General features: G+C 47.2%; 1 protein-coding gene across 1 annotated transcript in view; it reads right to left on the minus strand.

The window, feature by feature from the left end:
• Positions 1-13,605: 13,605 nt before the first annotated feature.
• The window catches only part of WWOX (WW domain containing oxidoreductase), a 980,664-nt gene continuing 977,762 nt past the window's right edge, over positions 13,606-16,507 (minus strand). Inside the window, exon 9 of the mRNA XM_047835363.1 lies at positions 13,606-14,810. Coding sequence (XP_047691319.1) covers positions 14,622-14,810 — 189 coding nt within the window. The 3' untranslated portion in view covers positions 13,606-14,621. The remainder of the gene's footprint in view (positions 14,811-16,507) is intronic.

The following is a 16,507-nucleotide window of genomic DNA, read 5'->3' on the forward strand; positions in this document are numbered from 1 at the left end:
GTTCTGCATACTTACTCTTGAATCTGCACGATTTTTCCAATGTCATTGTCACCTTTGATGGGGAGTTTTATTGGCAACCCGTCTCCTCCCGGCAAGGCAGAGCTGGGTCCTCTCCTCTGATCCCATTGCGCCTCTGCTTATGCCAATCAAAGCGTTCGTCATGTATGCTTTCATTATTTACGCTGCCCCGGTAGCAAGACTCTGGGAGAAGAGATCCCATTGATCTCCATAAACTGAAGCCCTATTTCAGAGTCCAGAGTACTGTTGCCCCTGACGCTGTGCAAGAGTCTCTAAGTCACCAGTTTATGGATCTGTTTCCAACCCTCGGTCTGAGATCTAGAGCTCACAGAATACATTTCCATGCCTGTATTTCAGGGTATTAAACGGGACCCATGTTAGGAGAAGCTTAACAATTGTTTGTTCAGTGAATAAACGACGCAGCCTGTAAATGGGCTTTCCCGTTATTGAGGCAAGGACCCTTCTTCATCGCATGAAAAACCTGCGTGGGTAGTTGCTCATTAAGAATGGCCTGTCTTTATGATAACATTTTTCCAACTATTACTGAAAGTTGGATACATGGGTCGCTTTGGAAGGAAATCTCAGCTGTCCTCAGGGAACAAATTTGTTTCAGAGAGCAGATAACTTCAGACACACATTTACCTGGACTTTTTGATTTTTAATTGTCCTGTAGCCAAACCTCACGCAAAGCTTATGGGCCACGGGTGCCAGGCAGGGACAGCATCAGCCCCAAACCTCTGTCCACTATTGAGTGAAATGTGTTTCTACGAGCTTTCTCAGTTAACTTCTCTGTGATCCAGACTGGGAAGTCAGACTGGATCAGGAGTCCAACTTCCTTTCTTTAAACAATAGGGGAATTGGCAAGTCAATTGGGGAACACCCAAATTCTGGAATGTTATACAGGTGTTACAAAAAGTAGCATTAGGAGCGGCTGGGTGGCTCCGTCCATTGAACATCCAACTTCAGCTCAGGTCCTGAGCTCATGGTTCGTGGGTTTGAGTCCCGCGTCGGGGTCTGTGCTGACAACTTGGAGCTTGGAGCCGGCTTCAGATTCTGCGTCTCCTCTCTCTGCCCCTCCCCTGTTCGCGCTCTGTCTCCCTCGGTCTCTCAAGAACAGAGAAGTGTCGAAAACATTTTTTTAAAGTGGCATGAATAACGTGGAAATGTTCTTGTAGAAAGTGGGTAAAGTGTGTTAAGTGTTTCAAATAAGTGGAAGGGAAGGAAGGAAATGCGCCTATGTTCATATCTCCCCACATTCATCTCTCGCTGGTGCAGCCGTTTTAATAGATCACAGTGTATTTTCTTTGTGTGTTTTTTTTTGTGTGTATATTGTCTCCATAGCTATCTTTATACTTCTCTAATACTTGCTTTCCTGTTTTCTTCGTTTTGCCGTGTGAGTGCTCCTATTACCGATGGGTTGGAGTGAACTGTTGGGTAGGAAGATAGGCGGGCTGATGCCTGATAACTGGACGCGTAGACAAAAACCACACTTGAATCAAATGGGCAAAGCATCTTCCCTTTGTGCTTGGTGCTGAGATCAGTGCCTTTTGTCCTGTGACGTAGGTCATTTTATTTTCACTTCTTCCAGCTTTTGGGATCTCGACTGCACTCCTGTAGGACTTCCTTCAGGCACTTATCTGATACTAGGGTAAAAGAGATTCTGCAGCAAGAAGTCATGTGCAGTTTTACCCTAGAAACCGGGTCGGAATACGAAAATGGCGGCATCTCCCTCCCTCTCGCCTGGGTCATTAACAGGCTGCGCCCCAAAGCACTGGGCTTTGGAGACGTCAGTCTCCTGTCCCAGAAGAGCCCAGTGGCAGAGTGAATGGGCTGCTCTCCGGATTTTGGATCCAGGTGGGAACAGTCCCTTTGGCTGTTCCTTTTTTTCTGCCTGGAAGCTATTTTTCCAGAGGCCAAGCTAATGGGACTACACAGAAGAACTTGACGTTTCTTATTTTAATTTGCTTTTTGGGAGATATTTAAAATAGACATTTGAACCAGCCCAGCCTGACAAACCTCAGCCAGCATTAGACGAGGGGTGATTGTAGATCAGGGGCAAAGAGATATTACAGAATGCAGCCCTACCCTGTCGAATTAGAAAAAGACATTCCTGAGGAGAGGTGGAGTTGATGAGGGTGCTCGACTTCACCCCCAAATAAAAGGGCAGCCGAGGATCTCAGGGGACCCTCCTGCTGTTAAATAAGGGCAATTTGTTCAGAAAAGTCGGGATATCATCTTAGCATGTTCGATTTAGAAAGGATACTCCACGATGGGAAATTGACATCCATTTCAAGCCTGACTATCAACTATTCTCCCCCTGCTTGATTGATTTTTTTCAGTCTCCAAGAACAAGCATGCGGAGTGGGCATTTTCAGGGCAGCTTCTTTGTAGACACAGCGAGGCATTTTTTTTCTGGCTGAGGGTTGATCACCTGTAGCACCAGGATTTGACCCGTGCTCATTCCTTATACTGCAAGGTTTCTCATGACTGTAGCAATTTTTTGAAGTCAGTGGGTCTGTTTTCACAGATGATAAAACTAAGGCTTGCCCAGTTTGCTCAAGGCCACCCAGCAAGGCAAGGGTGGGGTCAAGGCCAGGCTTCCTGTGCCTGATGTCTGGTCCAGTGCCAAAACAGTCTGGGAGCCATAGCGTTTATGCCTCAGTCATGTCTGTGGGTCACACATCCTGCACATCCTCTCTGTCGCTGCCAGTGGTACCCGCATAAGCAGCCTGCCTTAGCATGCCAAAGGACAGAAGTCCTGGCCAAATTAGGGCGCCAGAAAGAGCTATCCTTGTCATTACCTCCTCCTGCGTCCGATCTTCAGAAAGGCTCTGTGCAATTCCATTCTAGAGAGTTAACTGTTTAAGAACCGGGGATGTTTCTCAAGGCAAGAACGTTTCTACAGATTTGCTCAGCAAGTATATGATTAAATGCTAATATTCTCACTAGGTGATTGATGTTTACCTCTTCAGAACGGAGGATTTGGTGTAGTGTTTTTATTATAATGCCTTCCCATAAGCGACTATCCTGCAAATTGATAAGCGTTCCTTTTAATTAGATGGTAGGGCCGTGTGCTTCACCCGGCATGCAAAAGACCTATAAAAATGGAGTTAAATTAATACACAGGCTGCTGCTAGCTCGGAGCCACAGAAATCAGCTCATTCTATGGAAGAGTGAATTTAGGACCTGACTCACCCGGAGGTTAGGATAAAACCCAGCGCCTTGCACTCTGAAATGGAGAGGTGAGGCACCTGGGTGGCTCAGCTGGTTAAGCGTCCAACTCCTGGTCTCGGCTGAGGTCGCGATCTCCCGGTTTGTGCGTTCGAGCCCCGCGTTGGGCTTTGCGCTGATGGTGCAGAGCCTGCCTGGGATTCTGTCTCTCCTTCTCTGTGCCCCTCCCCTGCTTGTGCTCTCTCTCGCTCTCAAAATAAATTTTTAAAAAAATTAAAAGTAATAATAAACTAAAAATAAAATAAATGGAATGGAGAGGAGAGGAGTCCCAGAGGGAGACGTTTTCATTAGATGCTTTGTGCAGCACCAAGCTCCAGCCCGCGGCCACTCCTCTGGATGGCTCAACAGCAACCCCAGGGCTCGAGCAACTCGCCATTCCTGGCTCTGTTGGCCTCGTCCTCACTCCCCTGTCCACAGATGGACCGAGGTACCCTCCATACCGCGCACCATTAGTGCCCCGTCCCTGCCCGGTGCAGAGCATCCGGCCCTGGGCTCAGGCTGTTCGTAACTTTCAGACAGTTTCATGGCTCTGGTGCTCTCTGCAGAGCAGGAGCCCCCTCAAAGTGCAGGGTGAATCCCAGCTACAACGGGAGCTCAAACTGCAGATACAGGGACGGAGCCGGTCTTTAGTAGACCATCAAGGAGATGCTCTGCAAAATGCCTGTCTTCTAGATGACTCTTGAGCATCCATGAGCCCACCCCCCACAATTGTTACTGTCACTGCTGTTTTTATGGCTCCATCAAGCCCTGTTCCCAAAAGGGAAGGACAGTGATTCTGGTCTAAGGAGGAGGGATTTAAAATTAATAAATAGGGGTGCCTGGGTGGCTCAGTCGGTCGAGCGTCCGACTTCGGCTCAGGTCACGATCTCGCGGTCCGTGGGTTCGAGCCCCGCGTCGGGCTCTGTGCTGACCGCTCAGAGCCTGGAGCCTGTTTCCGATTCTGTGTCTCCCTCTCTCTCTGACCCTCCCCCGTTCATGCTCTCTCTCTCTCTGTCTCAAAAATAAATAAACGTTAAAATTTTTTTTTTAATAAATAAAATTAATAAATAAACAATAAATTAACTTAAATTAGTTACTAACCTGCTTCTATGAACCAGGCTTCATCCTCCCAAGTCCCTGGGCCTGGGCGCTGGGGGAAGGCAAATGATGCCCCAGGGTCACATCACTGGGCAGGTGAGGACGGAAACCAGGGCCATCTCACTAGGCTTTCTCTTCTGCCTCATATTCTTTCTCCAAGAATATTTTTGTTCTTCGTGATCCCTCTGTCGACACCTAATATGCTGCCTTGGTGTTACCGACTTGCCCCATCTGAGAGCTGAAAAGGGGATCCACTTAGCACAACCGCTGGGGTCGTCGCCCTCTGGGGAGTCGATGCAAGTGATCTTCCGGCTCTGATTTCCACAAAAGTGCACCGGGGTCGAAGCCCTGAGAGGGGCCGTCAGCTACACCCACACCCCACCACCACCGTCGCATTGGTCTCCCGGAGCAAAGTGCCTCGCGACCCAGCCTGAGTGGACGCTTAAGGAGAAAGGTTTGAGGTTTCATCCGCGCCGAATGTGAGCAGACGGCCCTTCCTTTCTACCTTCACACTGCACGTGTGTCTTGTACAAGTGTGAATGAGCAGAGATGCCACGACTGAAAAGGGCACCGGCTGGTGAGAAGCGGGGTCTCAGGCATCGCGGAACCCAGTCTGAGACAGTGCAATTGCGGTCACGTGTTCGGGCCGGTCTGTGAGGCGATGCCCTCCAAAGCCTTGCGAAAGATCAGTTCATCATACTGTCCTGGAGTTAAAAGTCAGAGCGAGGGCTGGTGAGGCCATTTGTCACTGATCCTGCTCTCATTTAGACGGATAGTTGTCGGATGAAATGTTATTTTTTTAGCTTTTCTTTTTTTTCTAGATGGTGTCCTTTTACATTTTGTTAAATATTTGTTTTGAGAGACAGAGACAGAGCACGAGCTGGGGAGAGGCAGAGAGAGAGAGAGAGAGAGGGAGACGTAGAATCCGAAGCAGGCTCCAGGCTCTGGGCTCGAACTCACGGACTGTGAGATCGTGACCTGAGCGGAAGTAGGGTGTTTACCCGACCGAGCCACCCAGGTGCCCCTAGCTGGTGTACTTTTAATTCTTTTCTTCCAAATAGAATGTCATAAAACTCAAGAAAAAGTCATTGCAAGTCCCCAAATCCTACGTTATCGTCCAGATTCCAAGAGAGGCTGTCCACACCTAGGACTTCTCTCCACTCAGGAGCTCTATGGCCACTGGTGATATTTTTACGTCCTAATCCCTTTTTCAAGGTTTTTTTGGATGATTATATTTATGTAGTATAACATAGCATATCTAGCTTTACTTTTCCAACAAGCAATATTTTAAAAGAGACTTTGCATTAGCAGACATCAAGTGGATGGACAGAATCAATACTTCGGCTTATTGCTTAGTACAAAGTTTTAATAAGCAATGCTAGGAGGAAAAGTGAGAGGGGGGGTTGGCATAGGACCGCCGTCCGGCGTCTGCAAGAGCTGGCTATGAACGTTCAAGGTTAAGAGGAGTGCACGGAGGTGGAGAGGTGAGGAATTGAACAGTGGGAGCTTGTGTTTCAGCCCCGGCAGAATGTCAGGCTCAGGCGGAGAGAGACTCTTCTTGGCCACTCACCTGGCCAAAGCCACAGGGACGTGGTATTTGAACACACACCACCGCGAGAGTATCATTCCGACCGCCGGCCAGTTATTTTAAGACACGAAGCGACCCAAAATAATGGAGTTGCTTTTCTCGCGTGTACTTGGTGTCAGGCAGTCCCGAAAGTCCCCCAGCCTCTGCCATTCTGTTTGTGTCACTGTGCCAGCCCCGGAGAACCTTCTGGAGGACCCATGACGGGACTCGAATCAGCCCCCAGCTGTGCTCCAATGGTTCAGGAAGCAGCTGGGCACGTCTACGAAATCATTGGCACGTTTCGCCTTTTCTTTTGATAACTTTTCCTTTTTAAAATGTGGCGGGACATACTTGGATTGTCGAAAATGTGGGAAATGCAGATAACCGTAAAGACAAAAAATCACTTATGTTTCCTCTCGCCAGAGATAACTGTTAGTAACGCCGTTCAGTCCTTTCTCTTAATACATAATTTATAGGTACAGAAGCACAAATGCCCATTTGTTTCACAAAAATGGGATCATACCTTATCAACTCTTTCATAACCTGCATTTTTTCCACCTAATATGTTAAAACCTCATTTCAGCCAATCACATTTCTTCCACAACATCATTTTGTGGTAATCAGGGAGGCCTGCCTCCAAGTTAGAGATTTCAATTGATCTCAGTTTTTCAACATTTTTTTTAAGTTTTAAAAAAATTTTTTGAGAGAGAGAGAGAGAGAGAGAGAGAGAGAGAGAGAGAATGAACAGGGGAGGGGTGGACAAGCAGGCTCCAGCCTCCGAGCTGTCAGCACAGAGCCTGATGCAGGGCTCGAACCCACGAACCACAAGATCATGACCTGAGCCAAAGTCAGATGCTTACTAACTGAGCCATCCAGGCATCCCTCAACCTTATTATTATTCGTTATTATTATTGCTCTAAGAAAAACATTTTTCCACCTGCGTCCTGGAGAACACTATTGTTTCTGTTAGTATCTTAAAAAGCAATGACCTGTGTTCAAGGGGTTTGGGGCTAAACATCGTTAAATTGCTTATTTTCGAAAGTAAGCCTTTTCAGATCCATTAGTATGTTAGTGCAGTTTTCAGATTCCAAAGCTCTTGACATGTCTGTGTGCATGGCGCGCACACACACACACACACACACACACACACACACACTCACAAACACATACTCACAAACACTGCTACATCTGTCCAGGCTGGGAGAACTGTCTTGTTTTAGGATTAACATTTAGAACTTGAATTTCTGGGTCAGAGGGTCTGGTTTTTATTTTTAAAAATGCTCACTATAATTTTATTTTAAATAGTACTTATTATCACTAATAGTGCCTATTTTTACATTGAGATTTAACATATCGAGATAAAGATAGACATGTAGGACTGTATAAATATAAAGCTGTATGTTGCTGCTTTTCCATGTCTGTTATTTCTATGTTTTGAGAGTGCTGAAGCTTTGAAGTCGTCGGGAACATTTTGGGATGTGTATGCAGGCTTCTAGAAGGTTAGGGAATCTTGTTTGGGAAAAAGGGTGATCTGAATGAAAATTTTCCTAAATCACCTAGAAGGATCTGCTCAGCCTGTCTCCCTGAAGTGGGTTTGAAGGCAGCCACTAATAAGAGGGAGAAGCCAAGTGCTTCATCATAAAATCCTTCAAATCTAGGCCACACCAGTAAAATTCCCCCGGACCATGTCTTAAGGGCGAGCTCTGTCTGAGAAAACCAGGCTGGGAATTCTGAGCATTTACCAGCGTGGCCAAGAAAGTCTTCAAACTTTCTCAGTAGGTTCTGAAAGAGCAGAACAATTAATACTGTAACACTACCAGAAGCTGGCAAAACCGGCTGACCCAAAATTTAGCTGGATTCTTTCACATTCAGCCTTTTCGATTTCGCTGACACAAAGCTCCTGTCCTCTTCTGTCTTGGTTCCAGAGGGAAAGAGTGTTCCATACCCCAGGATTTTAGTTTTTAAATTTTTTTAGGCTTATTTATTTATTGAGAGAGAGAGAGAGATTGAGAGAGAAAGAAAGGGCAGGGGAGAGAGAGAGAAAGAGAGGGGGAGAGTATCCCAAGCAGTCTGCATTAACAGTGTGGAGCCTGATGTGGGGCTTGATTCCCATGAGCCTGGGATCATGACTTGAGCCGAAATCAAGAGTCAGATGCTTAACCGACTGAGCCACCCAGGCGCCCCCATGCCCCAGGACTTTGACAGGCAGCCCTGAGTGAGGTCAACACTTCCAAGCCCCAGGGGCGGAGTATCTGGGGAAAATGAACTGGTCAGCAGCAAATGCACCTGGGTCAAAACACACCTGCTCTTCTAGAAGAACACTTGGCAGGGATTCCAACCAGCCTTGTGGGCAGCTCAGAAAAGGCATCTTGCCAGGAGCCTTAAAAATTTCCATACTTGTTTGACCCTGCATGCTCTTTGGGGTCCATGCTAAGAAAATAACCAAACCACCTCCCCCTGACATCTTATGCAAATATATTTATATTTTATTTATATTAACGAATATGGTCGTGGAGGAAACTTAACTCTCCAATAACAAGAAAATGATCTTGCCACCACAGGATATCGGTTCACTGAATGCAGGATCGTAAGTCTTGATAAGAGATTTATCAAGAATTTATTTTGAAATCTATAAACCCGTGTACTATGATCAGAACTAATTGATGCTAAAACTTAAAAGATACAAATACAGTGTAAAATGCATTTTAAGAGAGAGTCAAAGAAACTATCTCAGAATATTGGTTGTTTTTGAGCGGTGAGACTATGGGCAGTTTCGGTTTTTCTGATTTTTTTTCCACCAAACTTAAATGCCAAGGATTCATTTTCACTTCTAATAAAAACAGCAACGAATTTTGTTGAAAAGAAAATTATCCGGCGATGGTTTTCAGGATGAACTGTATTTAAATACAGCGATAGGACTCCCTGCCTCCCCCCAAACCAATCTCATAAGTCATATTTAAGGATGTAGAGAACGAGTCAAACCATGTTCAGGTAGAGTACTGATGAAAACCACATTTGTTCCGTTTAGAGGAGTCCAAACAAGTCTGAATGTAGGAAGCAAAACAGGGAGGGATGACATCGGAGGGGCAAGAGAAACCACAAATGCAGAGTGGTTTGGAGCCTCGTGGGCTCAGCCAGGTGAGATTTCTGGGACGATATCACACCGGAAGGGGTGGCCCCAGGATTCAGATGTCCTCCTCACTAGTGAAAAGGGGACACTGACGTTTAATTCAAAAGATGTGAGGTGGGAAAGGACAACAGAGCGTTTCAGTTCAACGTTTTGCACCAAGTGTTGACAGGCACTCGGGCAACGATACTTGATAAAAGTGGATTTTCTCATCTGGGGTGTCCAGCGTCAGACAAGCAGTGGTCATAGCTCCAAAGAACAGGACAGACTTCTCATGAGCATCACATGGAATCAGGAAAGCCAGAGGAGCCACACGGCCTCTTTAATCTGAAGGAGGGATGGAGATCCTCCTGTGGCATATATCTATTTTGAAAATGAAAAGCAGCTGTTACTTCCTCCCATTCAAGATGCAGCAGGGCACGGCCTTGTAAACAGATCGGCTTACAGGTGTGACAGTCTACCTGAGTGGCGCGGCACATTTCACAAGAGCGGACTAGTCCTTTGGCCCGTGGGGGAAATGCAGAAGCCAGAAGGAACCCAAGAGGTTTGAGTGTTCAGTTGTCGTGTTTACACGGCATTCAGATGGGGTCCCCGTAGTGCTCCAGCGGTGATCACAGAGGAAAAGAAGTCAGGGAATTGGCTGGTTGAATAATGTGGTAACGATGTACCCAAACCAAACGTAGGCTCACCTGGAATTTCCACTCTAATTAAAATGGTGAACGGGGTCCCGTGGGGAGATGAAAGACAAAATGCTCCTGCCTTAAATAAGGAGACCGTCTGCTTGGGAGTGTTTTGTAGAAATAGTTCCAGATTGTGAAAACGTGAAGTCAAAATGTTAAAAAAAAAAAAAAATTAAATGGCAACACCCAACACCGATGAGGTTGTAAAAAAAACACAGAAACATGCATGTCCTGCTGGTTGTAGCCCTTCCGGATGACAACAGGCAATATACAGCAAGAGCCAAATAAGAGCTCTTAGACCCAATAGTTCCCTGTCTGCAAATGTATGCTGGGGAGGTAAAATGGCAGAAGGGAAAAGCTGTGTGTGTAGAGATGCTAATTAAGCCCTTAGTTCTAACAGCAAAAGCTAGAAATGACCTAAAGGCCCCATCATGCGAATTTCCAAATGATAACCCACCCGCAAGAGGATATATCCGGCATCCATTACAATTACGGAAAACTAAGGAATGAGATAATTTGAGGAAGGAAGAAGGGAAAAGAGGGGACAGGAAACCCAATAGTCTGAAGACTTCCAACGTAGTAAACAAAGAAGAAACTGTCTGTGTTGGAATGGTGGTCTTGGAGCCTCTCTTTCCCTTTTTAAGAACTGCTTCAGTGTTAGCACATTATCTCATCATCAGGCGTAATTCAGAGCAGTGTTTTAAGTGATCGTGTGGAAAATACTTTGTGATATCTCTTACTATTCTAAAATGAACCCAACCAGCCTAGCTTGGGCATGTTGAAAGGCACAAAGAGTTAACACATGGGAGAAGTATCGTGATTTTAGATGTGTTTTGTGTGTGTGTGTGTGTGTGTGTGTGTGTGTGTGTGTGTGTGTGTTTAATGCAAACTTCTAAAAATGGTCCCTGCTGGTGACCAGAACGGACAGACCGTTTACAAGCCAAGGCTTTCTGGCCTGGTGCTGACCTTAATGAAAGTAATCAGGCCGCCTTCACTGAAGTTCAAAACAAAACCACCCATAACCCCATTTGAAAACAGTGAAACCACAAGCCACAGCTTCAGCCTTTACCGGGGATGCTTCAATTTCTGATTTCCTATTGATAGAGGGGTCTCTCTTAATCAGCCATGGAAGTGAAAATCGGCTGCCTTTGGGGGAGAGAGTGCCTCCCAAGAAGATGGCTGTCGGGAAACTGGCTCTCTCCTCCTGTTCTGGGTGGATTCCATGGCGCTGGGCAACGGTGGAGAACTCTGGACTTTGAGTCCATTAGAAGCTAATCCTAGGGAACCAAGGCCAGATGCAGACCTATTCACAACCGGGACGAGAGAAAAGGTCCGTGGGGCTGACGCGGGATAAATGGCACGTACAGAAATAATTTGTCAGGTCTATACTAGGCGCTGGGCACCGGGAGGACGGCCAGGTCCCGTGCTTGGGTAGCATGCCAAATAATCTTCCTTCGTGAATAGTTCACTCGTTGTATAAATTCAGTGCGCATCGACTGCTGGTCGGTAGGCTACTCGGTCAACAGTGGGATGTAGTAGAAAGCGCATGGATTTGAAGGTGATAGACCTGGATTCCAATACAGATGCTGCTACTCCCCAGCTATGGGACTGTCGGTAGGTTACTTTGTTTCTGTAAACCTCAGTCCCATGATGCGAGCATGAAATGAACCTGATGTGCCTAGACCAGCAAGTGGCACATATTCGCTACACAGTATCTGCAGTTAGTCCTGACAATGGTAGGGTAGGATCACTATTATAGGATTAAAATATATATTACCTGTACATAAATATTACATATATGCTCTTTGTAACACACACACACACACACACACACACACACACACACACACCTGGCTTCTGGTGAGCAGCAGCAGCCTCGGACTTAGAATAAGCTAAAGAAGGAGTGAGGCTCTTGCCCACCTGCTTGCTCACCTTGGCACTTGCTCATCTCGTGCAAGGTGAAGACGCCTACAGACCCGAGATGTAAATTCTTTTATGGTTACCCTCAACCCTGGGTTTCCACAATGGAGCACAGAGTATATGTTTGTTGAGTGAATGAGTAAATGAAGACTTAGTCTACCTGACTTAGAGAGCCTCTTTTTTTTTTTAAGTTTATTTATTTATTTTGAGAGAGAGAGAGAGAGAGAGAGAGAGAGAGAGAGAGAGCGCGCGCAAGTGGGGAAGGGTGAGAGAGAAAGAGAAGATGCAGAGCTTGAACTCACAAACCGTGAGATCATGACCTGATCCAAAGGGAGATGCTTAACCAACTGAGCCACCCCGGCACCCCGAGAGGTTCTTGATTTGGGGGAATACTCACCGTAGGTTCCCCCAAGCCTCATCTCATCCTCCTGATGCAGGATCCGTATGGAAATCAGGCAGCACAGCAACCTTAACAGTGCAAGGAGGCAGGCAGGCAGCACATTCTCCCTCAGTTCGCTTTGATATGTTGGATATCACCTCATCAGGGGTAACGTCTGAGCAGAAACCAGAATGTGGTATGAAAGGAAGCCATGCACGTCTCTGGAAGAAAAGCATTTTGGCAGAGGGAACAGCAAGTACAAAGTCCTTGAGCGGGGAGGGTGCTTGGCATATTTCAGGAACCCAAGAAGGCTAGATTGGCTTCATGTAGTGGGTGAGGAGAAAGTGCTAGGACATGAGATTGAAAAGCCAGCTGGGAACCAGTTTAAAGAATCCCTAGGGTATGGTAAAAAATGGGGACTTTACTCAATGAGATGAGAAGTTGTATCAGTTAGTATCTGCTGCGTAACAAGTAATGATGAAACTCTGTGGCTTAAGATAACAAACTTTCATTTTTTTTCAGTTCTGTGGATCTGGGAGCTTCTTATCTGGGTTCTTCTTATTGGGGTTCTTCTCATCTCTGTTGGCTTGGCTGGGGTTGACCAGTCTGGGGTGGGCTCACTCACAGGCCCAATGGTTAGCTTGATGTCACTTAGGGTAGCAACCACATGTCATCGTCCAGCAGGCTATCCCAGGCTCATTCACCTGATCGTGGTTCCAGAGTTGCAAAGGCAAGCCCCAGTGCACAGGCACTTTTCAAATTTTCTAAAGCAAGTCATGTGGCCCAGGCCAGAGCCGGTGTAGTAGAGGACTGTCCAAGGTGTGGGGACCAGGAGGAGAACTGTGAGCACCACTTTGCAAACAGTCAACCTCAGAAACTCTAGAGGGTTTGGACCAGAAAAGCGACATTATCAGGTTCATGGTTTTAAAGGAGCTGTGATCATAAGGATTTTGTTAGGGAGACTGTAGCCAGAGGAGAGGATGTGCCAGGCTCAGGGCCCTGGAAAGCACTGGCATTTGCCCGTACCACAGGGCCAGGGGCCCAGAGACTCATGACGTTGCCGGACCCAAAACTGCCATCGTCAGGATGAACAATGACATACACACACGTACCCTACCGCTTGGTATTTTGGCCAAAGCATTCTGTCATGCCATTGTGGATTTGCCTATATCCCTGCTGGAATGGGAAAGGGGGTTAGTTAGAAAGAGACCTCAATCGCCCCCATTCTGATGCACAGATAGAGTCTCTAATCACCGAGAACTTGGTAATTGCAGGGGGAGCAAGCCATTGAGGACTGAAATAACCCGCTAGTAATAACAAAACCTCTCAAGGTGAAATTAAACAATAGTCATTTTTCTTTTTCTCTTCTTTCTCCTACAGAAAATATGATGCTGGCATGCTAATCGCGGGAGACAACTTGGCCCACAGACAGCCACAAAGCACAAAAACAAAACAAACTCAGAGAAGAAGAAACAAGAACGGTGTTTTCCTGGCGTCTACAAGAAGCGCTTTATTTTTCCTCTAGATTTCTTTTCTAAAAAAACAAAACAAAACAAAAAACAAAACTGAAACAAACATTTAAAGAAACAGTGCGAACTTCAGGTGATAATATTCAAGCATGTTCTTTTATTAAGCATAGGATGGGAGGAGTGACAGGAAGTCTAAGCAGACATCTCCAGCAGGATAACGCAGAGGTCTTGAACCTCCGTGATCCGGGTTACTTCTAGAAACTGCAAATGAGGAATGAATGGAAACGACTTTTTATCCTCTGCTCCCGCACATATCCTGTATATTCTCACGGACGCAATGCTTCCTTTCTCACCTGCCAAGGTGTCTAGGGCATGATTTGCAGAATTTGTTACAATCTCTAAAGAATTTTGGGTGCAGCTTTGGCGAGGGAGTGGGCGGGCCAGCCCTTCTGTGACCCACCCGCTCTGTGTATGGCACCCATTTCTAAGTGTCACCTCCCTCCTGGCTGGCTGGAACAAGGGTCCCCAGTCATCACCGCGCCCACTCAGGCTTGGTCAGGGCGAGTCAAACAATGATCTCCTGGATCCGGGCAGCAAAGAAGGACAGACACTCGCCTCTTCTGCCCTCAACAGGAGACCAGCTCCAGGCTACAGCGTGGTGATGGTAAGGCCGTGGCTGTGGTGGTGGCCAGGGTGGGGAGAGACAGGGGGCACCTGGCTACTCTAAACAGTGTGAGAGAATTGTTTGGGCTTCCGCAGTGAGACAAGGGACCCGCATGCCAACTAAGCGTTCGCTTTCAAACAGGCCGCCACCAGGAAAGCAAAGAGACCCGGGCCTCACCCAGCCCCAGAGAAGGGAGATTGTCCCCCTGGCCCTGTCATTCCCAGCTTCTCACCGGCGCTTGGCATTTTTCCCTCTGTCGTGACTACTCTTACTTCCTTTGTCTGGTGGATCTGGGTTGGGGGCGGGGGTCGGGGGGGTGCTGGGGGGACCTGGAAAGGCCCGGGATCGTAAGTGGGCAGGGGCCCAGCGTCGGCAGCTATGCGCGCGCGCGCGCGCGCACACACACACACACACACACACACACACACACGAAGTGAGCGCGCGCACAGGGCGGGTGTGTGTGCCGAGCACGCTCACGGCCGCTCGCGCTCAGCCGGACTGGCTGCCGAGAGCTTCCTGGATTAACCGCTCGCTGAGCACCCACAGGGCGCGGGCCGTGTCTTCGCTCTGAGCTTCGGGGGACGGCACGCATCGGCAGCAGTTGTTGAAGTACATCCCTCCCAGGCCCTCGAGCTCTGGGGCGGCAGCACAGTAGACGGTGGTGGCAGCTCCTTGTTGCTGGAAATCAAAGAAAAAGAAGGCCCAAATCATTATTATTCTCGTTATTGTCATTGTGATTATTTTTTAAAGAAAAGAGGTGATGAGCTGACTTCATTCTGTCTGGGCATGAGCAAGCCCCTCCGCGTCGGGTTCGGCCGCACCCCGATCTCAGCCTGGCAGAGGGTACTGAGCTGAGCACGTGACCGTAAAAGGGATGCGGTGACCGTCCTGGAAAAAAGCAAGTTCACAAACGCTGCTCGTAAAGCTGGTGTGACTCTTTACACCTCGTGGAGGAAAAGGCTTCAGAAATAAATACGCGCCGCAATAGATCACATCAAAGGTCTCTTCTGAGCCAAGAGAAAAGATGGCATATGCCTTTGAACACGCAGGAACAAGTTCGTCCAACCCGTTGACTTCTGAATGCGTGATGTGATTTGACCCCGAGATGTTTCCAGAACCTTCTGTCTGGATGAAACCAACCATCAGATGCCCATCAGATAGAAAACCCAGGGAGGGCCTGGTGCCAGAGCCTCTCTTTATTTATTTATTTTTTTTGCCCATGTTGCTGCTAGGTGAAGGGATTGCCGGGTGAAAATGTTTAAAACATGCCCACACACGTTCCTCTTGCCACGCATAAGTGTCTCAAGCAGACACAGGACACGTGTAGTAATTCATCCAGATCCCATGAAAACCTTTCTTCCTATTCATCCCGTATTTGCAAGGGGACGGTGACTAAGGGGGTACATTTCCTCCCAGGCCACTTCAAACTGTAAGTTGCAGTGAGTACAAGTGATTACTTTCGATTCACCTTCTGAGTAACAGTTGGTGCTGAGGCTAGGGATGTGTGTGCCGATGGGGCGCCATATCATCCCGGCTGACACGATGCTGTCAGGGATGCTGTAAAGAGGGCAAGAAATCACTTTGCTTTGCAAGCCATAATTAAAAATAATAGGCTGGCGTTTGTAGGGAGACACGATAGGCATGGCTCTAATTTAAAACCAATACAGTTTATCTGGCATCTTATGATTATTTATGTGGATCACAGCCCTTGCTGCAGCAACTAATTATCAGCTGATGGGGGGGGGGGTTGCAGAAGAGGATGGAAAAAGGTAATGGGGATAAGGTCACCGTTAGGGGAAGACCCTAAAGATATTTGAGAGGGAAACGCATTTCTGTCCAGGTGTCGTAATTTTAGGACAGTGCTAAAAAGTAGACTTGAGTGTTTTGCTCGTTTTTGTTTTTGTTTTTTTTTTTGGTGGGGGGGAGAGAGGTTCAGTGTCGGGTTCTAGGGTCACGTTTCGATTGGTCTGAAAAGCAAATGGTCAAATGCAGTCAAGCGACAGGATTTTGTGGGGAGCACTGTGGAGTGGAGAGCAGCAGAGAGCGTCCGACTTGAGTCCTAGTGATAGCTGGATGCTTGACTGGGTTGGACAAGTCCCATGAGTCCAGAATCCGAACACCTGACATGACTCCAATTTAATTAAACAGGAATGGGTGTCTCATTTCCCCGACCCCCTGGCCATGTCCACTCCCCAGATAGCCAGTTATTTTCTTGGATTCAGCTATTTCTTTTCGAATTGATTTGTGTGGCTCAAGTGTAATGGAAATAAGTGTGTGTCATCCAAATTCCCTCTCACTGAATTATCATTCCTAATAACCCTTAGCTTAGCACCTGGCACATTTATCGAAAGAATTCCGAGCGGCTGATCTGACTC

This window comes from Prionailurus viverrinus, chromosome E2, assembly GCF_022837055.1.
Source record: "Prionailurus viverrinus isolate Anna chromosome E2, UM_Priviv_1.0, whole genome shotgun sequence".
Lineage (NCBI taxonomy): Eukaryota > Metazoa > Chordata > Mammalia > Carnivora > Felidae > Prionailurus > Prionailurus viverrinus.